Source organism: Cetorhinus maximus, chromosome 6 (assembly GCF_964194155.1).
Source record: "Cetorhinus maximus chromosome 6, sCetMax3.hap1.1, whole genome shotgun sequence".
Classification (NCBI taxonomy): Eukaryota; Metazoa; Chordata; class Chondrichthyes; order Lamniformes; family Cetorhinidae; genus Cetorhinus; species Cetorhinus maximus.
Genome location: NC_135884.1, coordinates 2,544,519 through 2,566,787, shown reverse-complemented (window position 1 = coordinate 2,566,787; position 22,269 = coordinate 2,544,519). Strand labels below are relative to the sequence as shown.

Sequence of the window (22,269 nt, the reverse complement as noted above, 5' to 3'; positions counted from 1 at the left end):
GAACAAATTTGCAAGGAAATTACAGAAGGATGCAAGAATATTAGGGTGGTCATAATGGAGGGCTTTAATTATCCAAATATGGACTGGGATAGTGGTAGTGTAAAGGGCAGAGAGGGTTATGTGTCCAGTTCAACAAGAAAGGAGGCACTGCTACACCTGGTTCTTGGGAATGAGGTGGACCAAGTGGGGGAACATTTCGGAGACAGTGATCATTGCATCGTAGGGTTTAGATCAGCTATGGAAAAGGAAAAGGAGAAATCTGGAGTAAGATGAATTAACTGGGTAAAGGCCAACTTCAATGGGTAAGAATGGATCTGAACCAGATAAATTGGAGTCAAAGGTTGGCAGAAAAAACTGTAAGTGAACAATGGGTTGCTTTTAAAGAGGAGATAGATCAGGCAGAGTCAAAGTATATTCCCATGAAGGAGAAAAGTAGGGCAAAGAAATCCAGAGCTCCCTGGATGACTAGAGAAATGGAGATTAAGATGAAGAAGAAAAAAGTGTGCTTTAGGCAGACATCAGGTGGATAATGCAATAGAGAACCAGGCTAAATATAGAAGAGACTGACAGCCAGCATAAAAAGGAATCCCTAGACTTCTATAGGCACAAAATTAATTAAAGGGTGGTAAAAGGAGGAGTGGTGCAGATTAGGGTCCAAAAAAGGGATTTAAGCATGGAGGCTGAGGTATTAAATGAATACTTCACACCTGTCTACCAAGGAAGGAGATGCTGCACAGGCAATGGTGAAAAAGGAGGTAGTTCAGACACTTAAAGGGTTTAAAATTGATAGAATTATTGGATAGGTTAGCTGTGCTTAAAGTTGATAAGGCACCAGGACTGGATGAGATGCATCCAAGGATACTGAGGAAAGCAAGAGTGAAGATTGCAGAGACACTGGCCATAATTTTTCAGTCTTTCTTAGACTCAGATGTGGTGCCAGAGGACTGGAGAATTGTAACCTTTACACCCTTGTTCAAAAACACTGTGTAAAGATAAACCCAGCAACCACAGGCCAGTCTGTTAACCTCGGCTTCCAGGAATGATAATTTGAGAAAAATTAATAGTCACTTGGACAATTGCGGATTAATTAAGTAAAGCCAGCGTGGATTTCTTAAGGGGAAATCATGGTTAACTAACTTTCTGGAGTTCTTTGAAGAGATAACAGAGAGGGTTGATGAGGGCAACGATGTTGATGTGGTGTACATGGACTTCCAAAAAGCATTTGATAAAGTGCCATTTAGCGGACATGTGAGCAAAGTTATAGCTCATGGAATAAAAGGGACAGTCAGAACATGGATACGAAATTGGCTGAGCAACGGGAAACAGAGAGTGAAGGTTAACAGTTGCTTTTCAGGCTGGAGGAAGTTTTGTAGTGGAGGTCCCCAGGGGTGAGTGTTGGGACCCCTGCTCTTCCTGGTATATATTAATGACCTAGAGATCGGTGTATAGGGCACAATTTCAAAGTTTGCAGATGATACAATACTTGGAAGTATTGTGAACTGTGAGGAGGATAGTGTAGAACTTCTCAAAAGGACAGAGACAAGTTGGTGTTATGGGCAGACAAGTGCCAGATGAAATTTAATGCAGAGAAATGTGAAGTGATGCATTTTGGTAGGAAGAACATGGAGAGACAATATAAAATAAGGGTACAATTCTAAAGGGGTTGCAGGAGCAGAGGGACCTGAGGTTTATGTGCATAAATCATTGTATGTGGCAGGACAGATTAATAAAGCATACAGTATCCTGGGCTTTATCAATAGGGGCATAAAGTACAAGAGCAAGGAGGTTATGTTAAGCCTGTGTAAGACACTGATTTGGCCTCAACTGGAGTATTGTGTCCAGTTCTGGGCACCGCACTTCAGGAAGGATGTGAAGGCATTGGAGAGAGTGCTGAAAAGATCCACGAGAATGGCTCCAGAGAGGAGGAACTTCAGTTATGAAGATAGATTGGAGAAGGTGGGACTGTTTTCCTTGAGAAGAGAAAGTTGATAGAGGTATTTAAAATCACAAGGGGTCTGGAGGGTGTAGAAAGGGCAAAATTATTCCCATTAGTAGAGGGATTGAGAATGTGAGATTTAAGGTAATTGGCAAAAACAGCAGTGGCGACAGGAGAAGGCGAGCGGTTAGGATCTGGAATGTGCTGCCTGAAAGTGTGGTGGAGGCAGATTCAATCACGGTTTTCCATAGAAAATTGGATTATTATCTGAAAGGGAAGAATGTGCAGGATTCCGGAAAGAAGGAGGGAGTGGCTCTAGGTAAATTGCTCCTTTAGAGGGCCAACACAAACAGAATGGGGGGAATGGCCTTCTTATATGCTGTAACCATTCTATGATTCTATGAGAGGTTTTGGGATAGGGTGAAATTGTTTCCATTTCCAGAAGGACTGGTAATCAGAGGACACAGATTATTTTTAAAAATTCATTCATGGGATGTGGGCTTCGCTGGCTGGGCCAGCATTTATTGCCCATTCCTAATTGCCCCTTGAGAAGGTGGTGGTGAGCTGCCTTCTTGAACCGCTGCAGTCCATGTGGTGTAGGTACACCCACAGTGCTGTTAGGGAGGGAGTTCCAGGATTTTGACCCAGCGACAGTGAAGGAACGGCGATATATTTCCAAGTCAGGATGAATGGTCTGTTCCTGTGTTATATGTTTTTAAATTTTTATTCAACCATCTTTTGAAAGTTATTATTGAATCAGCGTTCCTTCCCTGAGCACGTTCCCGATCCCAAAAACTCACTGTGAGAAAAATGTCTCTTCATCCATCCCTCTGGTTCTTTTCTCAATCACTTTAAGCCTGTGCTCTCTGGTTATTGGTGGTTTACAATGTTTGCCTCCTTCCAGCGGTAACAGGTTTTACTCCATCAAACCTGACATAAATTTGAATACTAACGCTGAATTCTGGCTTTAACTTCTGTGCTCTAAGAACAGCAACCCCAGTTTCTCCAGGTCTCTCACATAACTGAAATCTCTCATCCCTGGTCCCGTTCCAGTAAATCTCCTCTGTGCTCTCTCCAAGGCCTTGACATTCCTCCTAGAGGATGGGATGCAGAATTGGACACAATACTCCAGCTGAGATCTAAGGCAATGTTCCCTCTAAGCTGCACCATTGTGAAGAACCAAAAGCCCCCATGCAGGCTGCACATGATTCAACCTCCTTAAATTACCACGTGTGCAGTGCGCAAAATATTTAAAGGGCTCACGCACTTAAAGGAATCGGCCAACTCCATAAAAAAATTAGGGTCTAAGGGTTGATTGACAAAGGTTTGGCATAAAGGTTCACCCTTTAAATTTGTCAGCATCCTCTTACTGTGTAAAATTAAAGCGCATGGGATTGGGGCTTATGCATTGAGATGGATAGAAAACTGGTTGGCAGACAGGAAACAAAGAGTAGGAATAAATGGGTCTTTTTCCGAATGGCAGGCAGTGACTAGTGGGGTACCGCAGGGATCGGTGCTGGGACCCCAGCTATTCACAATATATATTAATGATTTAGATGAGGGAACTAAATGTAATATCTCCAAATGTGCAGATGACACAAAGCTGGGTGGGAGGGTGAGTTGTGAGGAAGATGCAGAGATGCTTCAGTGTGATTTGGACAAGCTGAGTGAGTGAGTAAATGCATGGCAGATGCAGTATAATGTGGATAAATGTGAGGTTATCCACTTTGGTAGCAAAAACAGGAAGGCAGATTATTATCTGAATGGCTATAAATTGAGAGAGGGGAATGTGCAACGAGACCTGGGTGTCCTCGTACACCAGTCGCTGAAGGTAAGCATGCAGGTGCAGCAGGCGGTAAAGAAGGCAAATGGTATGTTGGCCTTCATAGCCAGAGGATTCGAGTACAGGAACAGGGATGTCTTGCTGCAATTGTACAGGGGCCTTGGTGAGACCACACCTGGAATATTGTGTGCAGTTTTGGTCTCCTTATCTGAGGAAGGATGTTCTTGCTATAGAGGGAGTGCAGCGAAGATTTACCAGACTGATTCCTGGGATGGCGGGACTGACATATGAGGAGAGATTGAGTCAATTAGGATTATATTCACTGGAGTTCAGAAGAATGAGGGGGGATCTCATAGAAACCTATAAAATTCTAACAGGACTAGACAGGGTAGATGCAGGAAGGATGTTCCCGATGGTGGGGGAGTCCAGAACCAGGGGTCATGTCTGAGGATACAGGGTAGACCATTTAGGACTGAGATGAGGAGAAATTTCTTCACCCAGAGAGTGGTGAGCCTGTGGAATTCGCTACCACGGAAAGTAGCTGAGGCCAAAACATTGTATGTTTTCAAGAAGGAGTCAGATATAGCTCTTGGGGCGAAAGGGATCAAAGAATATGGGGAGAAAGCGGGAGCAGGCTATTGAGTTGGATGATCAGCCATGATCAGAATGAATGGCGGAGCAGGCTCGAAGGGCCGAATGGCCTACTCCTGCTCCTATGTTTCTATGTTTCTTACCAGTTGATAGCAGAGGCTCCCCTGTGCCTGGGCAGTAGGGAGGGATGGTAGATAATGGATCCATGCTTGGGAAAGTCAATCACTTCCATTGGAATGAACTGGGAGCAGAATGGCAGCACATTAAGTTCCGCTCCGAGATTTGAGTACTCGCTCACTACCTCAGGAATTGCCTTCCCTTTCACCCGCCAGCGGGTATACTTAAACAAGCGGATGCCATCCTTTGCACCTTCTGCAGCTGTTGGAAAAATGTCGCAGAGATTATTAAAAGCAAGGCTCAGCATTTATTATTTATTAGTATTTAGCATCCCTAATTGCCCCTTGAGAAGGTGGTGGTGAGCTGCCTTCTTGAACCGCTGCAGTCCATGTGGTGTAGGTACACCCACAGTGCTGTTAGGGAGGGAGTTCCAGGATTTTGACCCAGCGACAGTGAAGGAATGTGATATATTTCCAAGTCAGGATGGTGAGTGACTTGGAGGGGAACTTCCAGGTGGTGGTGTTCCCATCTATCTGCTGCCCTTGTCCCTCTAGATGGTAGCGGTCATGGGTTTGGAAGATTCTGTCTAAGGAGCCTTGGTGAGTTGCTACAGTGCATCTTGTAGATGGTACACACTGCTGCTACTGTGCGTCAGTGGTGGAGGGAGTGAATGTTTAAGGAGGTGAATGGGGTGTGAGAGGGATAACTGGCATCAACACCTGCTCCTGGCCACACAGGAGAATCTCCGAGTCCACACAATGATGAGGGTGCTTGGAAGCCCCATCTGCTCTCTCAGGTGGACATAAAAGATCCCATAGCAATACGTCAAAGAACAGGGGTATTCTCCCCAATGTCCTTGCTGATACTTAACCCTCAATCAACATCATTAAAAACAGATGGTCTGGTCTATTAATCTATTGTGTGAGGGAATTGGAGTGCTCTGTGGCCCCTGTGCACCTGACCATTTCCCTGAGCATTCACCCAATGGGTGCCAAGTTGCTGTGGGACAAAACCCACAGTGACTAGGATGAAAGGGAACTAATTATAAACAGCCTTCATTCTCATTCCTACAGGCATTTCAGGCTATGGTTTACAGACATACAGTCAACAACTGTGGTGGGAAATTAAAAGTGAGGAACTGTTGCCTCTTTTGGATTCAAATGGAATGCAACCTCCATCTCCACATCATTAATTCTGTGTTAGGAGAAAATATTGTGGAGAGAATTTTCGGTATACCTCAACATACAACCCCATCCACCAACCCCAACCCCATCCACCTCTAGCATTTCAGGCCTTCAGCATCAACCTGTTTCCATTAACTAATTTCTGTTAACCAGTTTCTGTTAACTAGTGCCATGTTCCCATTATTACAACAATGACCAGGCTTTAAAAAGTAGTTGGCTGTGGTGAACTTTGGAATGTCCTGCGATTGTGGACATTGCTGTATAAATACAAGTTCCTTCTTTCATTGTGATGGGATACAGGGGCATCAGTGACTCTCTTGCCCCCAGCCAACATTAGAACAGGGTGGAGAATTCCTCTGCGCCATTTCATACAAAACCCTTAAAGTCACCATCCCATGTCTGACTGGACTTCAACCAAGGTCCAGATATGCAGGACAAGGTGTCAACATCCCATAGCACCCATGGCCCTGGTGCTCTGTACCTTGAGGCCATCGCACCAACTTATTACAGATTTAATGTCTGGGTAATTTACTTCTTCAATTTTAATGTCCATTCTACCAATCGAGAGATCCGAGAGACTGTATGCACCCAGAGGGACCATACCCTGGAGGGACTGTACACACTGAGAGGTAATACCCACAGAGGGACCATACCCACCAAGAGATTGCGCTCACCAGGAGACCATACCCACCAAGAGGATCCTCTTTGCCATCTTTATCTGGGATTGTGAATATTCCGACAATCTCGTGTCCCGCCTTTTTGAGTTCCTTGTACACCTCCTGGCCGAACAGGCTCTGTCCAATCACAGCAATCTTCATCCTCCTTCAGCAGTGAGTACAGACCTGCTGGGACCGATATCAACCAAACAGCTGAAATTCCAACAACAGGACAACAAGACAATGCTTCATTCTCCCTCAATATCACTAATGGTACAAAGACCAAGCCCATCCAGATTTGAATGTAGTGGGAACCTTCCAGAGCTCCTCCCAGATAGAACAGGATACAACAAGCCTGTTCACATGATGGGTAACCATTGCCTTTCAGAGCCTCCACTCTCTGGCCTCCAGTTTCCTTGTTTGTTCCATCTCCTCTGAGTCACAAGGTTCTGGGTTCAAGGTTCACTCCAGGGCTTGAGCACAAAATCAAGGCTAACACTCTGGTGCCCTACTGAGGGAGTGCTGCATTGTCAGAGTCTTTCCAATGAGATGTTAAACTGAAGCCCCATTTGCCCTCTCAGGTGGATGTCATTCCATTGCCATTCCATGGCACAGTTTCAAAGAAGAACAGGGGAGTTATACCTAGTATAAAAGCAAAATACTGCAGATGCCTTGTGACTTGTGTCCATGACATTTTTGTCAATCTCTCCTTAGCTGTCATCTATCCCTGACCTTCTATCTTGCTCCACCTGCTCCATCCCCTCTTAAACAGTATAAATTTCATCGCATTTCTACTTCTCTTTAGCTCTGAAGAGTCATAGAGACTCGAAACGTTAGCTCTGTTTCTCTCTCCACAGATGCTGCCAGACCCGCTGAGCTTTTCCAGTATTTTCTGGTTTTATTTGAGTTATCCCTAGTGCCCTGGACAATATTCATCCCTCAATCGATATCACAAAACAAAAGATCATCTGGTCAATATCACATTGCTGTTTGTGGGATCTTGATTTTTTTCCCTACATTACAACAGTGACTAGATATCAAAAAGGACTTCACTGGCTGTAAAGCGCTTTGAGACATCTGGTGGCTGTGAAAAGTGCTATATAAATGCAAATCTTTCTTTCTTTTTCTTTTATTCCAGTAGCTCTGGAATTCGCTCCCTACACCTGCCCACCTGTCTCTCATCCTTTAAAATGCTCCTTAAAAACCTTCCTCTTTGACCAAGTGTCTGATTGACCAATATCTCTTTATGTGGCTTGGGTGTCAAATCTTGTCTGATGATAGTTCCTGTGATATTTTGGGATATCTTTAATTATGTTAAAAGTGCAATTTAATTACACATTGCTGTTGTTCTTTCTAAACTTCAAATATGCTAAACTATGAGCTCCTCTTGTGCTGAAATGGAAACCAATTTTACATTTTCTTTCTGTTAAGAGCTATAGAATATAACAGTCTGGCTGCAATGGTGTTACAGTAATAAGGCTCCTGTGCTGTCATTTAGTTCTGGGCTCCATAATATAGGAGGATGTTGAAAATGTAAAATGCAGATTCCCAACACCCTCCCCACCCCCCGACTACCCCCAGCCCTCGACAGAGCCATCTGTCACTTGTTTCCATGTTGTGCATTTACAGAACGCTGACCCTTGTTCTGCTATTATCACATTCTGCTATCTTACCTTTATGGCACTGTCAGCACCTCCTTTAGTCTTTAACACCACCATTAACACTCTCTTTGTCCTGTGTCCATGACATCTTTGTCAATTTCTCCTCAGCTGTCACCTATCCCTGACCTTCTATCTCATTCCAACTGCTCCAGCCCCTCTTAAACGGTATAAAATCCATCACATTTCTACTTCTCTTTAGCTCTGAAGAAGAGTCAAATGGACTCGAAATGTTAACTCTGTTTCTCTCTCCACAGATGCTGCCAGACCTGCTGAGTTTTTCCAGCAATTTCTGTTTTCACCAGGATGTGGCCTGGAATGAGGTGATACAAAGAAAAACTTGAAAAGTTGGGGCTGTTTTCATTAAGACTGAGGAAATCAAGGGTAATTTCTTTGAGGTGTTTAAAACTATGAAGGAATCAGATAGGGAGAAATAAGTTTTAAGAGTGCCTTAAAGCAAGACTGGTGGCAAGGTTTAGGAGGGAGATTCCAGAGTCACCAGAACAAAAGCAGATTGGATCAAACTATTGAGAGGCCTAGAACAAGGGGACATAAGACATAAACTTAGGACAGAACATAGGAGAAACCTTTTCATGCAGAGAGTTGTGTGGCTATGTAGTGCACTGGGAAGTTTGTGATTGAGGCCAATGCCTCATCAAGGCTGGAGAATTGGCTAGAGAGTGCTTTCAGGATTTTATGGGCTCCCACAACCCACAAGATGAAGAGAGAGGCGGTCCACCCATTCCCACAAAAATACACCTGGATGTCAACCCAAATTGAACTCCGATTTCTCCTCTTGGGACTGTCTGGAGTGAAGTGTGAACTCAGAGATTTCTGCCTTCAAGGTGAGAGTTCTCCCACTGTGACAGCAATGCACTCCCAACGCCTCTGCTTACCCTCCCACAGCTTTTTTATTTTTGAATTTTGACTATTTTGGAACATGTGGAATGTTTAATTGAAATGTGAAAAGATGGTTTTCCTTGTTTAGTACCTCTGTTGCAGTGTTGTTCCCAATGAATGAGAGATTCTAATTATACAGAAGGCTAAGGATTGGGGTTTTTCACTGGGATAAGAAGGATAAGAGAGAGATTTAATAGCTCCAGACTACAACATGCAGTGCAGTTGGGTCAACCTGTGCTTTTTGTTTGGCATTTCAGAACAGACTGAGAATTTGTGTAAAGAAGAAATAGTAAAACCGAGTGGTCTACTTCTGCTTCTAATTCGTATGTTTTTCAGTTTGGCAGTCTTTCAAGAGACCCTGGTGTTGAAGCAGGTCTTTGTGAATAGAGCAGAGACTGTGTTATTGTGTGTGTTACACCGTTCAAAGGAGCAGAGAACTGAAGACAAGAAGGGCAAGGGACTGTTCATTGAACAAGACCCAATGATGCTGTTTCATCATTGCCAAAGCCCGCCAGATAATTTAAAGAAACAGGGGGAGAGTGTCTGGGGATTCTGTGCGATCAGGACTGTGATGATGTGAGCGAGACAGGGTTTTTAGATATATGCCTTGTCAGTGGTAGTTGTGTCCGGGGACTTCAGATGGAATATGGCTGTTGGTGAATGCAACCCAAGGGCTGAAATGATTGAGTGGGAAGTGAGACTCCATACATAGTAGACACCGAGTTGGATAGATTGTGAGGTTGCCTGTGGTCCCACATTTGTATGGGAAGTAATGCAGGTGCTTGTAACTATGAGGCGTATCATTGTTGTATTGACTATTTAAAATGAAATTTACCTCTGTTTGAAATATCCTTTGCCTGTTAATTAATGTTGGAATTATGTTGATTTTAGTTGGTTTGTTACAATAAAAGTTTGAAAAAGTGAAATCTTGTCCAGTGGCTTTCTTTATGTTGGGTGTGTTGTAGGGATTCCTTGTATTTTTAAAAAAGTTATCAGTCGCTACAGGGATTGTAACACCGGCTAGGCCAGGATTTATTGCCCATCCCCAATTGCCCCTGAGAAGCCTTCTTGAACCGCTGCATTCCCTGTGGTGTAGGTACACCCACAGTGCTGTTAGGGAGGGAGTTCCAGGATTTTGACCCGGCGACAGTGAAGGAACGGCAATATATTTGCAAGTCAGGATGGTGAGTGGCTTGGAGGGGAACTTCCAGGTGGTGGTGTTCCCATGTGCCTGCTGCCCTTGTCCTTCTAGATGGTAGAGGTTGTGGGTTTGGAAGGTGCTGTCGAAGGAGGCTTGGCGAGTTCCTGCAGTGCATCTTGTAGATGGCACACATCAATGTTCTCTCTAACTTTTTTCCATCCATGTGCAGAATGCATTTTGTGTCGGTGTGGGTCAACAGTGGAAACAAAAAAATCCTATATATGTATGTATAGAAGAAGAAAGAATCCTACCCCCAGCCATTGACATGCTGGTCCACAAATTACCAGATTTACTGAAGTGAATTTTAAATTGACCATGGTGTTATTTGAACACTCAACCTTTAGGCTTAAAGTTCAGTATCATAAATACATACATGAGAGAGATATTTGTTAGGTTTTATATTAAACTGCCTTGAATAGCGTGCAAAAAAAGCCCAGTAATTTCTTCACATCAACAAACTTAATCAGACAGAGGCAAAATGTCTCTGAATTTGGAGAGATTGGCTCTTGTGACCTGGAGACTGAAGGTCAGGGAGTCGGAGTGTCCCTGTAACTAAGCGGATACTGAAGGCGAAAACTAGACCTGGGAACTGGGAAGAGAGTGTTCTAGTAAAGAGACAATGGAATTCCAGGAGGGAGAATGACGACTGAGCTAGTTTTTGGGAAGTTTATTCCATCTACAATTTTTTAAAGATTATATATCTATGAATAATGAAGTAATAAACCAGCACACTATTTTTACAGCATTGTGTTTCTCACAATGAATCCAGATGTGAATTGAGGAGAGGTAGTATTTGAAAGCATTCACAGTTTAAAATGTCCCATAAGATAACCTCACATAACCTTTGCACCATTATTTGCAGATCTCGGCTCAATCAGAATTCAAAACTTTTCACAAAGTCCCCGGAAAAGCCCTTGTGTTTTTAATGCACCGAATGTCTTTGGGGATCAATCTCCCTGTGATAATTCTAAAAAACCAGCTGGAGCAGAATGATTAGAATCAGTGGAATTAACTGACCCAAAATCCTCTTACAAACTCTTAGTAACTTAACAACTCTTAACATCTGCTGAGATAAAAGCAAAAAACTGAGAATGCTGGAAATCCAAAACAAAAATAAAAATACCTGGAAAAACTCAGCAGGTCTGGCAGCATCTGCGGAGAGGAACACAGTTAACGTTTCGAGTCCGTATGACTCTTCAACAGATCTAAGTAAAAATAGAAAAGAGGTGAAATATAAGCTGGTTTAAGGGGGTGGGGGTGGGACAGGTAGAGCTGGATAGAGGGCCAGTGATAGGTGGAGATAGCCAAAAGATGTCACAGACAAAAGGACAAAGAGGTGTTGACGGTGGTGATATTATCTAAGGAATGTGCTAGTTAAGGGTAGAAAGCAGGACGAGCAAAGTACAGATAGCCCTAGTGGGGATGGGGTGGGGGGAAGGGATCGAAATAGGCTAAAAGGTCGAGATAGAACAATGGATGGAAATACATTTAAAAATAATGGAAATAGGTGGGAAAAAAAAATCTATATAAATTATTGGATAAAAAAGGGGGGATCAGAAAGGGGGTGGGGATGGAGGAGAGAGTTCATGATCTAAAATTGTTGAACTCAATATTCAGTTTAATATTGTAAAGTGCCTAGTCGGAAGATGAGGTGCTGTTCCTACAGTTTGCGTTGAGCTTCACTGGAACAATGCAGCAGGCCAAGGACGGACATGTGGGCTTTAGAGCAGGGTGGAGTGTTGAAATGGCAAGCGACAGGGAGGTCTGGGTCATGCTTGCGGACAGACCGCAGGTGTTCTGCAAAGCGGTCACCCAGTCTGCGTTTGGCCTCTCCAGTGTAGAGGAAACCGCATTGGGAGCAACGAATGCAGTCGACTAAATTGAGGGAAATGCAAGTGAAATGCTGCTTCACTTGAAAGGAGTGTTTGGGCCCTTGGACGGCGAGGAGAGGGGAAGTAAAGGGGCAGGTGTTGCACCTTCAGCGGTTGCATGGGAAAGTGCCGTGGGATGGGGTTGAGGTGTAGGGGGTGATGGAGGAGTGGACCAGGGTGTCCTGGAGGGAACGATCCCTGTGGAATGCCGCCAGGGGGGGGTGAAGGGAAGATGTGTTTGGTGGTGGCATCATGCTGGAGTTGGCGGAAATGGTGGAGGATGATCCTTTGAATGCGGAGGTTGGTGGGGTGATAAGTGAGGACAAGGGGGACCCTATCATGTTTCTGGGAGGGAGAGGAAGATGTGCGGGATATGGGCTGGACACGGTTGAGGGCCCTGTCAACCACCGTGGGTGGAAAACCTTGGTTAAGGAAGAAGAAAGACATGTCAGAGGAGCTGTTTTTGAAAGTGGCATCATCAGAACAGATGCGACAGAGGCGAAGGAATTGAGATAATGGGATGGAGTCCTTACAGGAAGTGGGGTGTGAGGAGCTGTAGTCGAGGTAGCTGTGGGAGTCGGTAGGCTTGTAATGAATATTGGTGGACAGTCTATCACCAGAAATTGAGACTGAGAGGTCAAGGAAGAGAAGGGAAGTGTCAGAGATGGACCATGTGAAAATGATGGAGGGGTGGAAATTGGAAGCAAAATTAATAAATTTTTCCAGGTTCAGACGAGAGCATGAAGCAGCACCGAAGCAATCATCGATGTACCGGAGAACCTACTCCGGCCCCCTCCCACAACTCTTTCTCCGGTACATCGATGATTACTTCGGTGCTGCTTCATGCTCTCGTCTGAACCTGGAAAAATTTATTAATTTTGCTTCCAATTTCCACCCCTCCATCATTTTCACATGGTCCATCTCTGACACTTCCCTTCCCTTCCTTGACCTCTCTGTCTCAATTTCTGGTGATAGACTGTCCACCAATATTCATTACAAGCCTACCGACTTCCACAGCTACCTCGACTACAGCTCCGCACACCCCGCTTCCTGTAAGGACTCCATCCCATTCTCTCAGTTCCTTCGCCTCCGTCGCATCTGTTCTGATGATGCCACTTTCAAAAACAGTTCCTCTGACATGTCCTCCTTCTTCCTTAACCGAGGTTTTCCACCCACGGTGGTTGACAGGGCCCTCAACAGTGTCTGGCCCATCTCCCACGCATCCGCCCTCACATCTTCCTCTCCCTCCCAGAACCATGATAGGGTCCCCCTTGTCCTCACTTATCACCCCACCAGCCTCCACATTCAAAGGATCATCCTCCGCCATTTCCGCCAACTCCAGCATGATGCCACCACCAAACACATCTTCCCTTCACCCCCCACCCCACCACCCCAGGTGGCATCCCGCAGGGATCGTTCCCTCCGGGACACCCTGGTCCACTCCTCCATCACCCCCTACACCTCAACCCCCTCCCACGGCACCTTCCCATGCAATCGCAGAATGTGCAAGACCTGCCCCTTTACTTCCCCGCTCCTCACCGTCCAAGGGCCCAAACACTCCTTTAAAGTGAAGCAGCATTTCACTTGCACTTCCCTCAATTTAGTCTACTGCATTCGCTGCTCCCAATGCGGTTTCCTCTACATTGGAGAGACCAAATGCAGACTGGGTGACCGCTTTGCAGAACACCTTCGGTCTGTCCGCAATCATTACCCAGACCTCCCTGTCGCTTGCCATTTCAACACTCCACCCTGCTCTCATGCCCACATGTCCGTCCTTGGCATGCTGCATTGTTCCTGTGATGCTCAACGCAAACTGGAGGAACAGCACCTCATCTTCTGACTAGGCACTTTACAGCCTTCCGGACTGAATATTGCGTTCAACAATTTTAGATCATGAACTCTCTCCTCCATCCCCACCCCCTTTCCGACCCCCCCCTTTTTTCCCCAATAATTTATATAGATTTTTCTTTTCCCACCTATTTCCATTATTTTTAAATGTATTTCCATCCATTGTTTTATCTCTACCTTTTAGCCTATTTCGATCCCTTCACCCCACCCCCACCCCCACTAGGGCTATCTGTACCTTGCTTGTCCTGCTTTCTACCCTTAATTAGCACATTCCTTAGATAATATCACCACCTTCAACACCTCTTTGTCCTTTTGTCTGTGACATCTTTTGGTTATCTCCACCTATCACTGGCTCTACCTGTCCCACCCCCCCTTAAACCAGCTTATATTTCACCTCTTTTCTATTTTTCCTTAGTTCTGTTGAAGGGTCATTTGGACTCGAAACGTTAACTGTGTTCCTCTCCGCAGATGCTGCCAGATCTGCTGAGTTTTTTCCAGGTATTTTTATTTTTCTTAACATCTGCTTACCGTTTCCCGTCTCCCACTCGGAGTCTCCCTCCCGCTCCCTGCTTTTCTCTCCCAAACCCTCACTGTGAACCAGGGCTCGGGAGAGGGGTGCCGAGTGGGCCACAGGAAAGACAAATGCTGAGTGACAGTTTGGGGCCCCAGGAACTGTCAGGAGTGAATTTCCGCAGTTAATTCCTCCTAATGAACATGTGAGACTTGGCTCTCCTGTCTTGGAGGAGCTCATCAGCTGGTGAGCTAGGGCGACTGTAAATCTCATTTCAACATCAGCATTGCACACTGCTGTAATAAGTAAGTACTTTGTAGACTGTTGTCCAGGCTTGAGAGGGAACACCGCTGTCACTGTGTGCTGCTGCTGGAGGGGGTACACGTTAATTGGGGGGAGGGGGGCAATTAAACGGGCTGCTTTGTCCTGGATGGTGTTGAGCTTCTTGAGTAAGTTAAGTGGAGAGTATTCCGTCACACTATGCAAACAGGGGAAACTGTACTATAATCTCATACTGGTGCTTACCCAGTATCTGTGGAATGGGAACTTCTCCTGGGCAAGTAGCCAATCAGAAACACGCAACACACAAGCCCCCTCTTAGACTATTTGTCAAGAGTGAAAAGGGCCAAATTTTCTCCCAATCATTGACCTTGGATTGAGCCCAATGTGCATGACTGGGAAATCTGTGGCAGTCACTCACTGTACAGAGCTGTAAATATCCCGGCTCATCCCTAAACCCGCGGCTAGAAGGATATTGTTACTAAACTTTCTTAATATAGCCGTTTTTTTCCTCTCCCCGAAAGCATATTCACCAATGCTCCGCTCTTAAACTTCACTGAAGTTCAAAAGCCATTTCCAAGTTATAAATAGCAACAGATTTTTAATGACTTGAAAGCAACGTGGGCGAAGGCTTGAAATGAGCTTTTAAACAAACTTTGTTATCAACAAACTGAACCTTTGTAAAGTTTCAGTGACAACAACGTTAAATAAAAAACCAAAGTCTTTCTAACAAACAGAGGTTTCCGAGCATTGAACTTTCCCCAGGAAAGTCAGTTCAAGTAGCGTTCATTGCGCTGAGTTTTAACTGGGCTGCAACACGGGGTCAGGAATGTGGCCCCTCATCATTTAATCCGAAATGAACACACATTTGTCCCTGGACTGGCTTTCACTGCTCCCTTATAACCACAAAAAGTTTATAAAGCAGTTTTGCAAACTCAGTATTACAGAAGAGCACAACACCTTTGCTTTCTCGATTTGGTAAGTTAACCATTTCACCAGTTAAGTAGAGAGGTCGTTTCGGGTTTTAATCACACATCAGTATCAAAGAATTCGTTTGCACTTTGTTCCTTCCACCTTTCAAAAAAAGTGCAGAGATTTCCCCCTCTCCTGGTCCCAGTTTAATTTGCAATATTAACCATCCGGGGACCACTCTGCAAATCCCAATCCTAAAAGTTTTAAAATATATTCACCTCCTTAAATTTCAATTATTTGACTGAAGTTCCCCTGATCGCTCTGCATTCGAAGGTCCAAGATGTAACTTTAGACAGAAAGAGCCGGAAAAGGATCGCCAGGCTTGAAGCAACTGAGAATTAAAGAGTTTCAAAAGGACTTACTAAACGTGTCCTTGGCTGTCTGAGTGTTTGCGCTCTGCTGTCCGCGCTCTCTGTGTGTGTGTGTGTGTGTGTGTGTCCCACAGTAATACCCAGCCCTGGGAAAGGAGAGAGAGAGAGCTTTAAGCAGACCTGGGTTTTGCAGTTGTCGAGAGGATTGGTTTGGCATGGAACCAGGGGCATTGAGCACAGCAAAAAACAGAGTGAGAGTGTTTCAGACTGAATGTCAGAGACCTGGGTGATGACAGGGACTGACTTCAACTATATAAAGTGTGGATCTCCCCCTGCAGTTCAATGTTAACATTTTTATTTTTCCAATCATCTGATGTGAAATGAACAGTTTATTGTTACACCGATGGTTTCTGGTTATTCCTTTCTGTCCTGCTTCTACTCCAAAGGCACTCCCCACCCCTCACTGAGGTACACTTCCATTTATTTTTTATTTATTTTCATTATTATTCATTGTTTTATCCCCACCTTTTAAACTATTTTCAATTTTTTTCCCACCACCGTCCCCCACCCCCAACCCCACCCCCACAAGGGCCATCTCTCACTTGTTCATGTTGTTCTTTCCAGAGTACTTACCCTTGTCCTGCTACTATCACATTCTGCTTTCTGACCTTAATGCCATCATTAGCACCTCCTTTAGCCGGTACCCACCACCATTAACACCCCCTTTGCCCTTTAGCTCATGACATCTCTGACAATCTATCCTTTGCCTCCACCTATCACTGGCCCTCTCTCCAGCTCCACCTGTCCCACCCCCCTAAACAGTAAACATTTAATTACATTTTTACTTCTCTTTAGCTCTGAAGAAGAGTCATGAGGACTTGAAATGTTAACTCTATATTTTCCTCTCCACAGATGCTGTCAGACCTGCTGAGTTTTTCCAGCATTTTCTGTTTTTGTTTCAAGCTTCCACAGTCCTGGAGTTTAGAATAATAATCTCACTGAAAGGTATAACATTCTTCTTAGGCTTGATAAGGGTGTTTCCTCTGGCTGGACAGTCTAGAACTGGGGTCCCAGTCTCAGAATAAAGGGTCAGCCATTTAGGACTGAGAGGAGGACAAATTACATCACTCAGAGGGTTGTGAATATTTGGAATTCTCTGTCTCAGAGGATTGTGAATTCTCCATCGTCAAAACTATCCAAGGATTGAGATCAGTAGATTTTTGAACACAGAGAGAATTAAAGGATATGGGGAGCAGTTGGGGAAGTGGAGTTAAGGTATAAGATCAGCCATGGTCTTATCGAATAATGGAGCAGGCTCAAGGGGCAGAATGGCCTACTCCTGTTCCTACTCCTGTTCCTACTCCTGTTCCTGCTCCTGTTCCTACTCCTGTTCCTACTCCTGTTCCTGCTCCTGTTCCTACTCCTGTTCCTACTCCTGTTCCTACTCCTGTTCCTACTCCTATTCCTGCTCCTGTTCCTACTCCTGTTCCTGCTCCTGTTCCTGCTCCTGTTCCTGCTCCTGTTCCTGCTCCTGTTCCTACTCCTGTTCCTGCTCCTGTTCCTGCTCCTGTTCCTGCTCCTGTTCCTGCTCCTGTTCCTACTCCTGTTCCTGCTCCTGTTCCTGCTCCTGTTCCTACTCCTGTTCCTACTCCTGTTCCTACTCCTGTTCCTACTCCTGTTCCTACTCCTGTTCCTACTCCTGTTCCTGCTCCTGTTCCTACTCCTGTTCCTACTCCTGTTCCTACTCCTGTTCCTGCTCCTGTTCCTGCTCCTGTTCCTGCTCCTGTTCCTACTCCTGTTCCTACTCCTGTTCCTGCTCCTGTTCCTGCTCCTGTTCCTGCTCCTGTTCCTATTTCTTATGTTCTAAATTCCTACATCACTCATAAAATGTGGAGCCAAAACTAGCACAATGGCCCAATCAAAGTCTTACAGAAAGGCACAGTACAGGAGGAGGCCATTCAGCCCATTGTGCCTACACTGGCTCATACAAAATTAAACTGGCTTGTTCTGTTTTGTGCTGAATCATCCTGGCAAATTTGGCAGCTCCAGCCCTGTGGGGTGTAACTCACGACTCCTGCATAACATTTCAGTCCTCTGAAGTCCCGGAGCATCACAACAGACTTCGTTTCAAGCTTAGTGTTCATGAGGGGTGAAGGAGAGGACAGCTGTGCTTGGGCAGGTCCCCAAGGCAACCAGATAAAGTCTCACAGCCACAGGGCTGCAGTTGGTGTTTGGATCATAGAATCATAAGAAATAGGAGCAGGAGCAGACCATTCGGCCCATCAAGCCTGCTCTGCCATTCGATAAGCCCATGGCTGATCTGACTGTGGCCTTAATTTCAGAAAGTGGAATAGCTTATCACTTCTCAGAGTCCTGACTCTCACATTCTCACAAAGTCTCACTAACAACCACATGCTGCATTTGCCGCACACCATCGACATTGTCATCCCTATCAAACCTTGTTTTATTTAACTGATTAAAATTTATGTATATTATCATCTTAGTTTATAGTTTATACCTGAGGCAGGAATGGGGACCCGGTGGGTAGCGTTCGAGGAACCTCGGCCCCTGCAATTGTCCAGCAGTTACAAGGTTCTTGCAAGCTATGGGGACTGCAGGGAGGATGAGCCAACTGGCCACAGCACCATGGTACAGGGAGCTGTTCAAGTGGGGGGAGGAAATAGGAATGTAGTAATGGTAGGAGACAGTATAATTAGGGGAATGGATACTGTTCTCTGCAGTCGTGAGTATGAGTCCCAAAGGCTGTGTTGCCTGCCTGGTGCCAGAGTTAAGGACATCTCCTCAGGGCTGGAGAGGAACTTGGAGTGGGAGGGGAGGGATCCAGTTCTCATTGTCCCCGTTGGTACCAACGAAATTGATCGGACTAGAAAGGAGGTTCTGCTGAAAGAATTCGAACAGTTAGGAGCTAAATTAAAAAGCAGAACCTCCAAGGTAACAATCTCAGGATGACTATCTGATCCACGGGCAAACTGGCATAGGGTAAATAAAGTCAAGGAGTTAAATGCGTGGCTCAAAGATTGGTGTGGGAGGACAGGGTTTCAGCTCATGGGGCACTGGCACCAGTACTGGGGTAGGAGGGAACTGTTCCGGTGGGATGGGCTTCACCTGAACCATGCTGGGACCAGTGTCCTGGAGAATCGAATAACTAGGGCTGTAGAGAGGGCTTTAAACTAAGTAGGGGGCAGTGGGGGTGGGGGGATATATAACTTTACAAAGCAAAAGGATATGGCGACATTGCAGGGCAGGTACTTAGGTAATGATACTCAGAGTGTGACAGGAAGGGACAGAGTGCACAAACATAAAATAAAACAGCAGCAAATAGGGTCAAAGGGGGGAAAAATGGTAAAAAGGCAAAATTAATGGCTCTTAACTTAAATGCACATAGTATTCAGAACAAAGTAAATGAATTAACAGCACAAATAGAGGTTAACGGGTATGATCTTATAGCCATTACGGAGACATGATTACAAGGAGATCAAAGCTGGGGGATCTAAATATTCAGGGATATGTAACTTTTCCAAAGGATAGGCAGAAAGGAAAGGGTGGTGGGGTAGCTTTGTATAGTAATCTGATGTGTAATATACCTTTAAGACAAGTGTTGTAAAGTAAGATCACATGATGTTGATACCCAATAGCAGAGTAGCACGGATTACCTCTGTAAAGAAGCCTTGAGGTAGAGTTTGAAGAGTAAAGACAGACTTTTGAGTTGTAAACACACAAGTGTAGCTGCTGAGTTCCTTTTGTAAATAAAGAGAATGTGTTTCTTCTAAGAACGGTCTACTGACCTTCTCTGTCTCGGTACCAACTCGGTCACCCCAAAACAAGTGTGCAACCTGAATCCTTTAGCCCCAACAAACCAAGGGCACTGGATCAACACTTTGTTAGTACGAGATGGAATAAGTACGAAAGCAAGAAATGACCTTGGATCGGAAGATGTAGAAACCATATGGGTGGAGGTAAGAAATAACAAGGGGAAGAAGACACTGCGGGGAGAAGTCTATAAGCCTCCTAACAGTGGTTATACTGTAGGCCAGAGGATAAATCATGAGATAATGAGGGTATGTAAAAAAGGCAGTACACTAATCATGGATGACTTTAATCTTTATGTAGATTGGGAAAATCAACTTGGCAGAGGAAACCACGAGAAAGAACTCATAGAGTGTATTCAGGTCACTTTCCTAGAACAATATGTTGTGGATCCAACCAGGGATCAGGCTATTTTGGATCTGGTAACGTGTAATGAGGCAGGTTTAATAAATGATCTCAGAGTAAAAGATCCCCTAGGAAACAGTGACCATAACATGGTAGAATTTAGCATTCAGTTTGAGAGTGAGAAACTTGGATCAGAAACAACTGTGCTGAACTTAAATAATAGTAATTACAAAGGGATAGGGGAAGAGATGCTGCAGTGGACTGGGAAAGGAGTTTAGCAAAAGAGATGGTTGATGAACAACAGCAAGCATTTAAGAAAATAGTTCATGACTCAAAACAAAGATATATCCCAGTGAGGAAGAAGGATTCTAGGAAGGGGATAAACCAACCATGGTTAACCAAGGAAGTTAAGGGTAGTATCAAATTGGAAGAAAAAACATACAATGTGGCAAGGATTAGTGGTAAGCCAGAGGATTGGGAAAGTTTTAAAAACCAACAAAAGATGACCAAAAAAATAATAAAGATGGAGAAAATAAACTTTGAGAGTAAACGAGCATTTAATATAAAAATGGAGGAGGGCTGGTGTTTTTGGTTAAGGAGATTATTGCAGTGCTGGAGAAAGAGGATGTGTCAGAGGATTCAAGGACAGAATCGATTTGGCCAGAGCTAAGGAATAAGAGGGGTGCAATTACATTGCTCAGTGTAATGTATAGACCACCAGCTTGTGGAAAGGATATAGAGGAACAAATCTGCAAGGAAATTACAGAGAGGTGTAAACATCATAGAGTAGTTATAATGGGGGTCTTTAATTACCCTTACACTACCACTGTCCCAATCTATATAAGGGGCAGTGAGGGATAAGTGTCCCTAGATTGTGTTCAGTAGAATTTCCTACAGCAGTATGTGTCCAGTCCAACAAGAAAGGAGGCACTGCTAAACTTGGTTCCTGGGAATCAGGTGGGCCAAGTAGATCAAGTGACAGTGGGGTGACATTTAGGGGACAGTGATCATTGTATCATAAGGTTTAGGATGATGGTGGAAAAGGATACTGGTCAATCCAGAGTAAGAATAATCAACTGGCGGAGAGCGGACTTCAATGGGGTAGGAACGGAGCTGGGCTGGATAGACTGGAACCAAAGGTTGGCGAGAAAAACAGTAGCTGAACGATGGGCTACCTTCAAAGAGGAGATGGTTTGGGCACAGTCAAGGCATGTTCCCTGAAAAGGGAAGGGTAAGACAAACAAATCCAGAACTCCCTGGATGACAAAGGAGCTAGAAATTAAGCTAAAGAGGAAAAAGTGTGCTTACGCCAGGTGTCAGGGAGCAAATACAACTGAGATCCAAGCTGAATACAGAAGGTTCAGAGGGGATGTGAAAAAGCAAATACGAGAAGCAAAGAGGCATTATGAAAAAAGACTGGCAGTTAACACAAAAGGAAATCCCAGAGTATTCTATAAACACATCAATAGTAAAAGGGTGGTAAAAGGAGGACCGATCAGGGACCAAAAAGGGGATTTACACATAGAGGCAAGAGGCACGGCTGAGGTGTTAAATGAATACTTTGCATCTGTCTTTACCTATGAGGTAAATGCTGCCCAGGCCATGGTGACAGAGGAGGAAACTCAGTCACTAGAAGGGTTTAAAATTGATAAGGAGGAGGTATTTGATAAGCTGTCGGTACTTAAAGTTGATAAGGCAACGGGACCAGATGAGATGCACCCAAGGATATTGAAGGAAGTGAGAGTGGAAATTGCAGAGGCACTGGCAATAATCTTTCAATGTTCCCTGGATTCGGGGGAGGTGCCGGAGGACTGGAGAATCACAACCATGATGCCCTTGTTCAAAAAAGGTTGTAAAGATCCGCCCTGCAATTACAGACTGGTCAGTTTAACTTCGGTGGTGGGGAAACTTCTAGAAACAAGTGTTCAGGATAGAATTAGCAGTCACATGGAAAAATGTGGATTGATTTGGATTTGTAAAAGGAAAATTGTGTCTAACTGACTTGCTGAAGGTTTTTGAAGAGGTAACAGAGATGGTTGATGAGGGCAAGGCCATTGATGTGGTGTATATGAACTTCCAAAAGGCATTCGATATAGTGCCACACAACAGACTTGTGAGGAAAGTTATAGGTCATGGAATAAAAGGGACAATAGCAACGTGGATACAAAATTGGCTGAGGGATAGGAAACAGAGAGTAATGGCTAAAGGCTGAAGGAAGGTTTGTAGTGGGGTTCTCCAGGGTCAGTATTGGGACCCTTGCTTTTCCTGATATATATTA

The 22,269-nt window shown here is 44.6% G+C and overlaps 1 protein-coding gene across 2 annotated transcripts in view; it reads right to left on the bottom strand.

Moving 5' to 3' along the window:
* Window positions 1–15,956, bottom strand: part of aldh1l1 (aldehyde dehydrogenase 1 family, member L1) — a 60,978-nt gene extending 45,022 nt beyond the window's left edge. The window contains exons 1-3 of one of the 2 annotated variants that reach the window (XM_078543098.1): window positions 15,726–15,956; window positions 6,303–6,453; window positions 4,454–4,688 (exon numbers count right to left, since the gene is read on the bottom strand). In XM_078543098.1, coding sequence (XP_078399224.1) covers window positions 4,454–4,688; window positions 6,303–6,429 — 362 coding nt within the window. In that variant the 5' untranslated portion in view covers window positions 6,430–6,453; window positions 15,726–15,956. The remainder of the gene's footprint in view (window positions 1–4,453; window positions 4,689–6,302; window positions 6,454–15,725) is intronic. The other variant, XM_078543099.1, reaches the window with a different exon arrangement.
* Window positions 15,957–22,269: the final 6,313 nt, after the last annotated feature.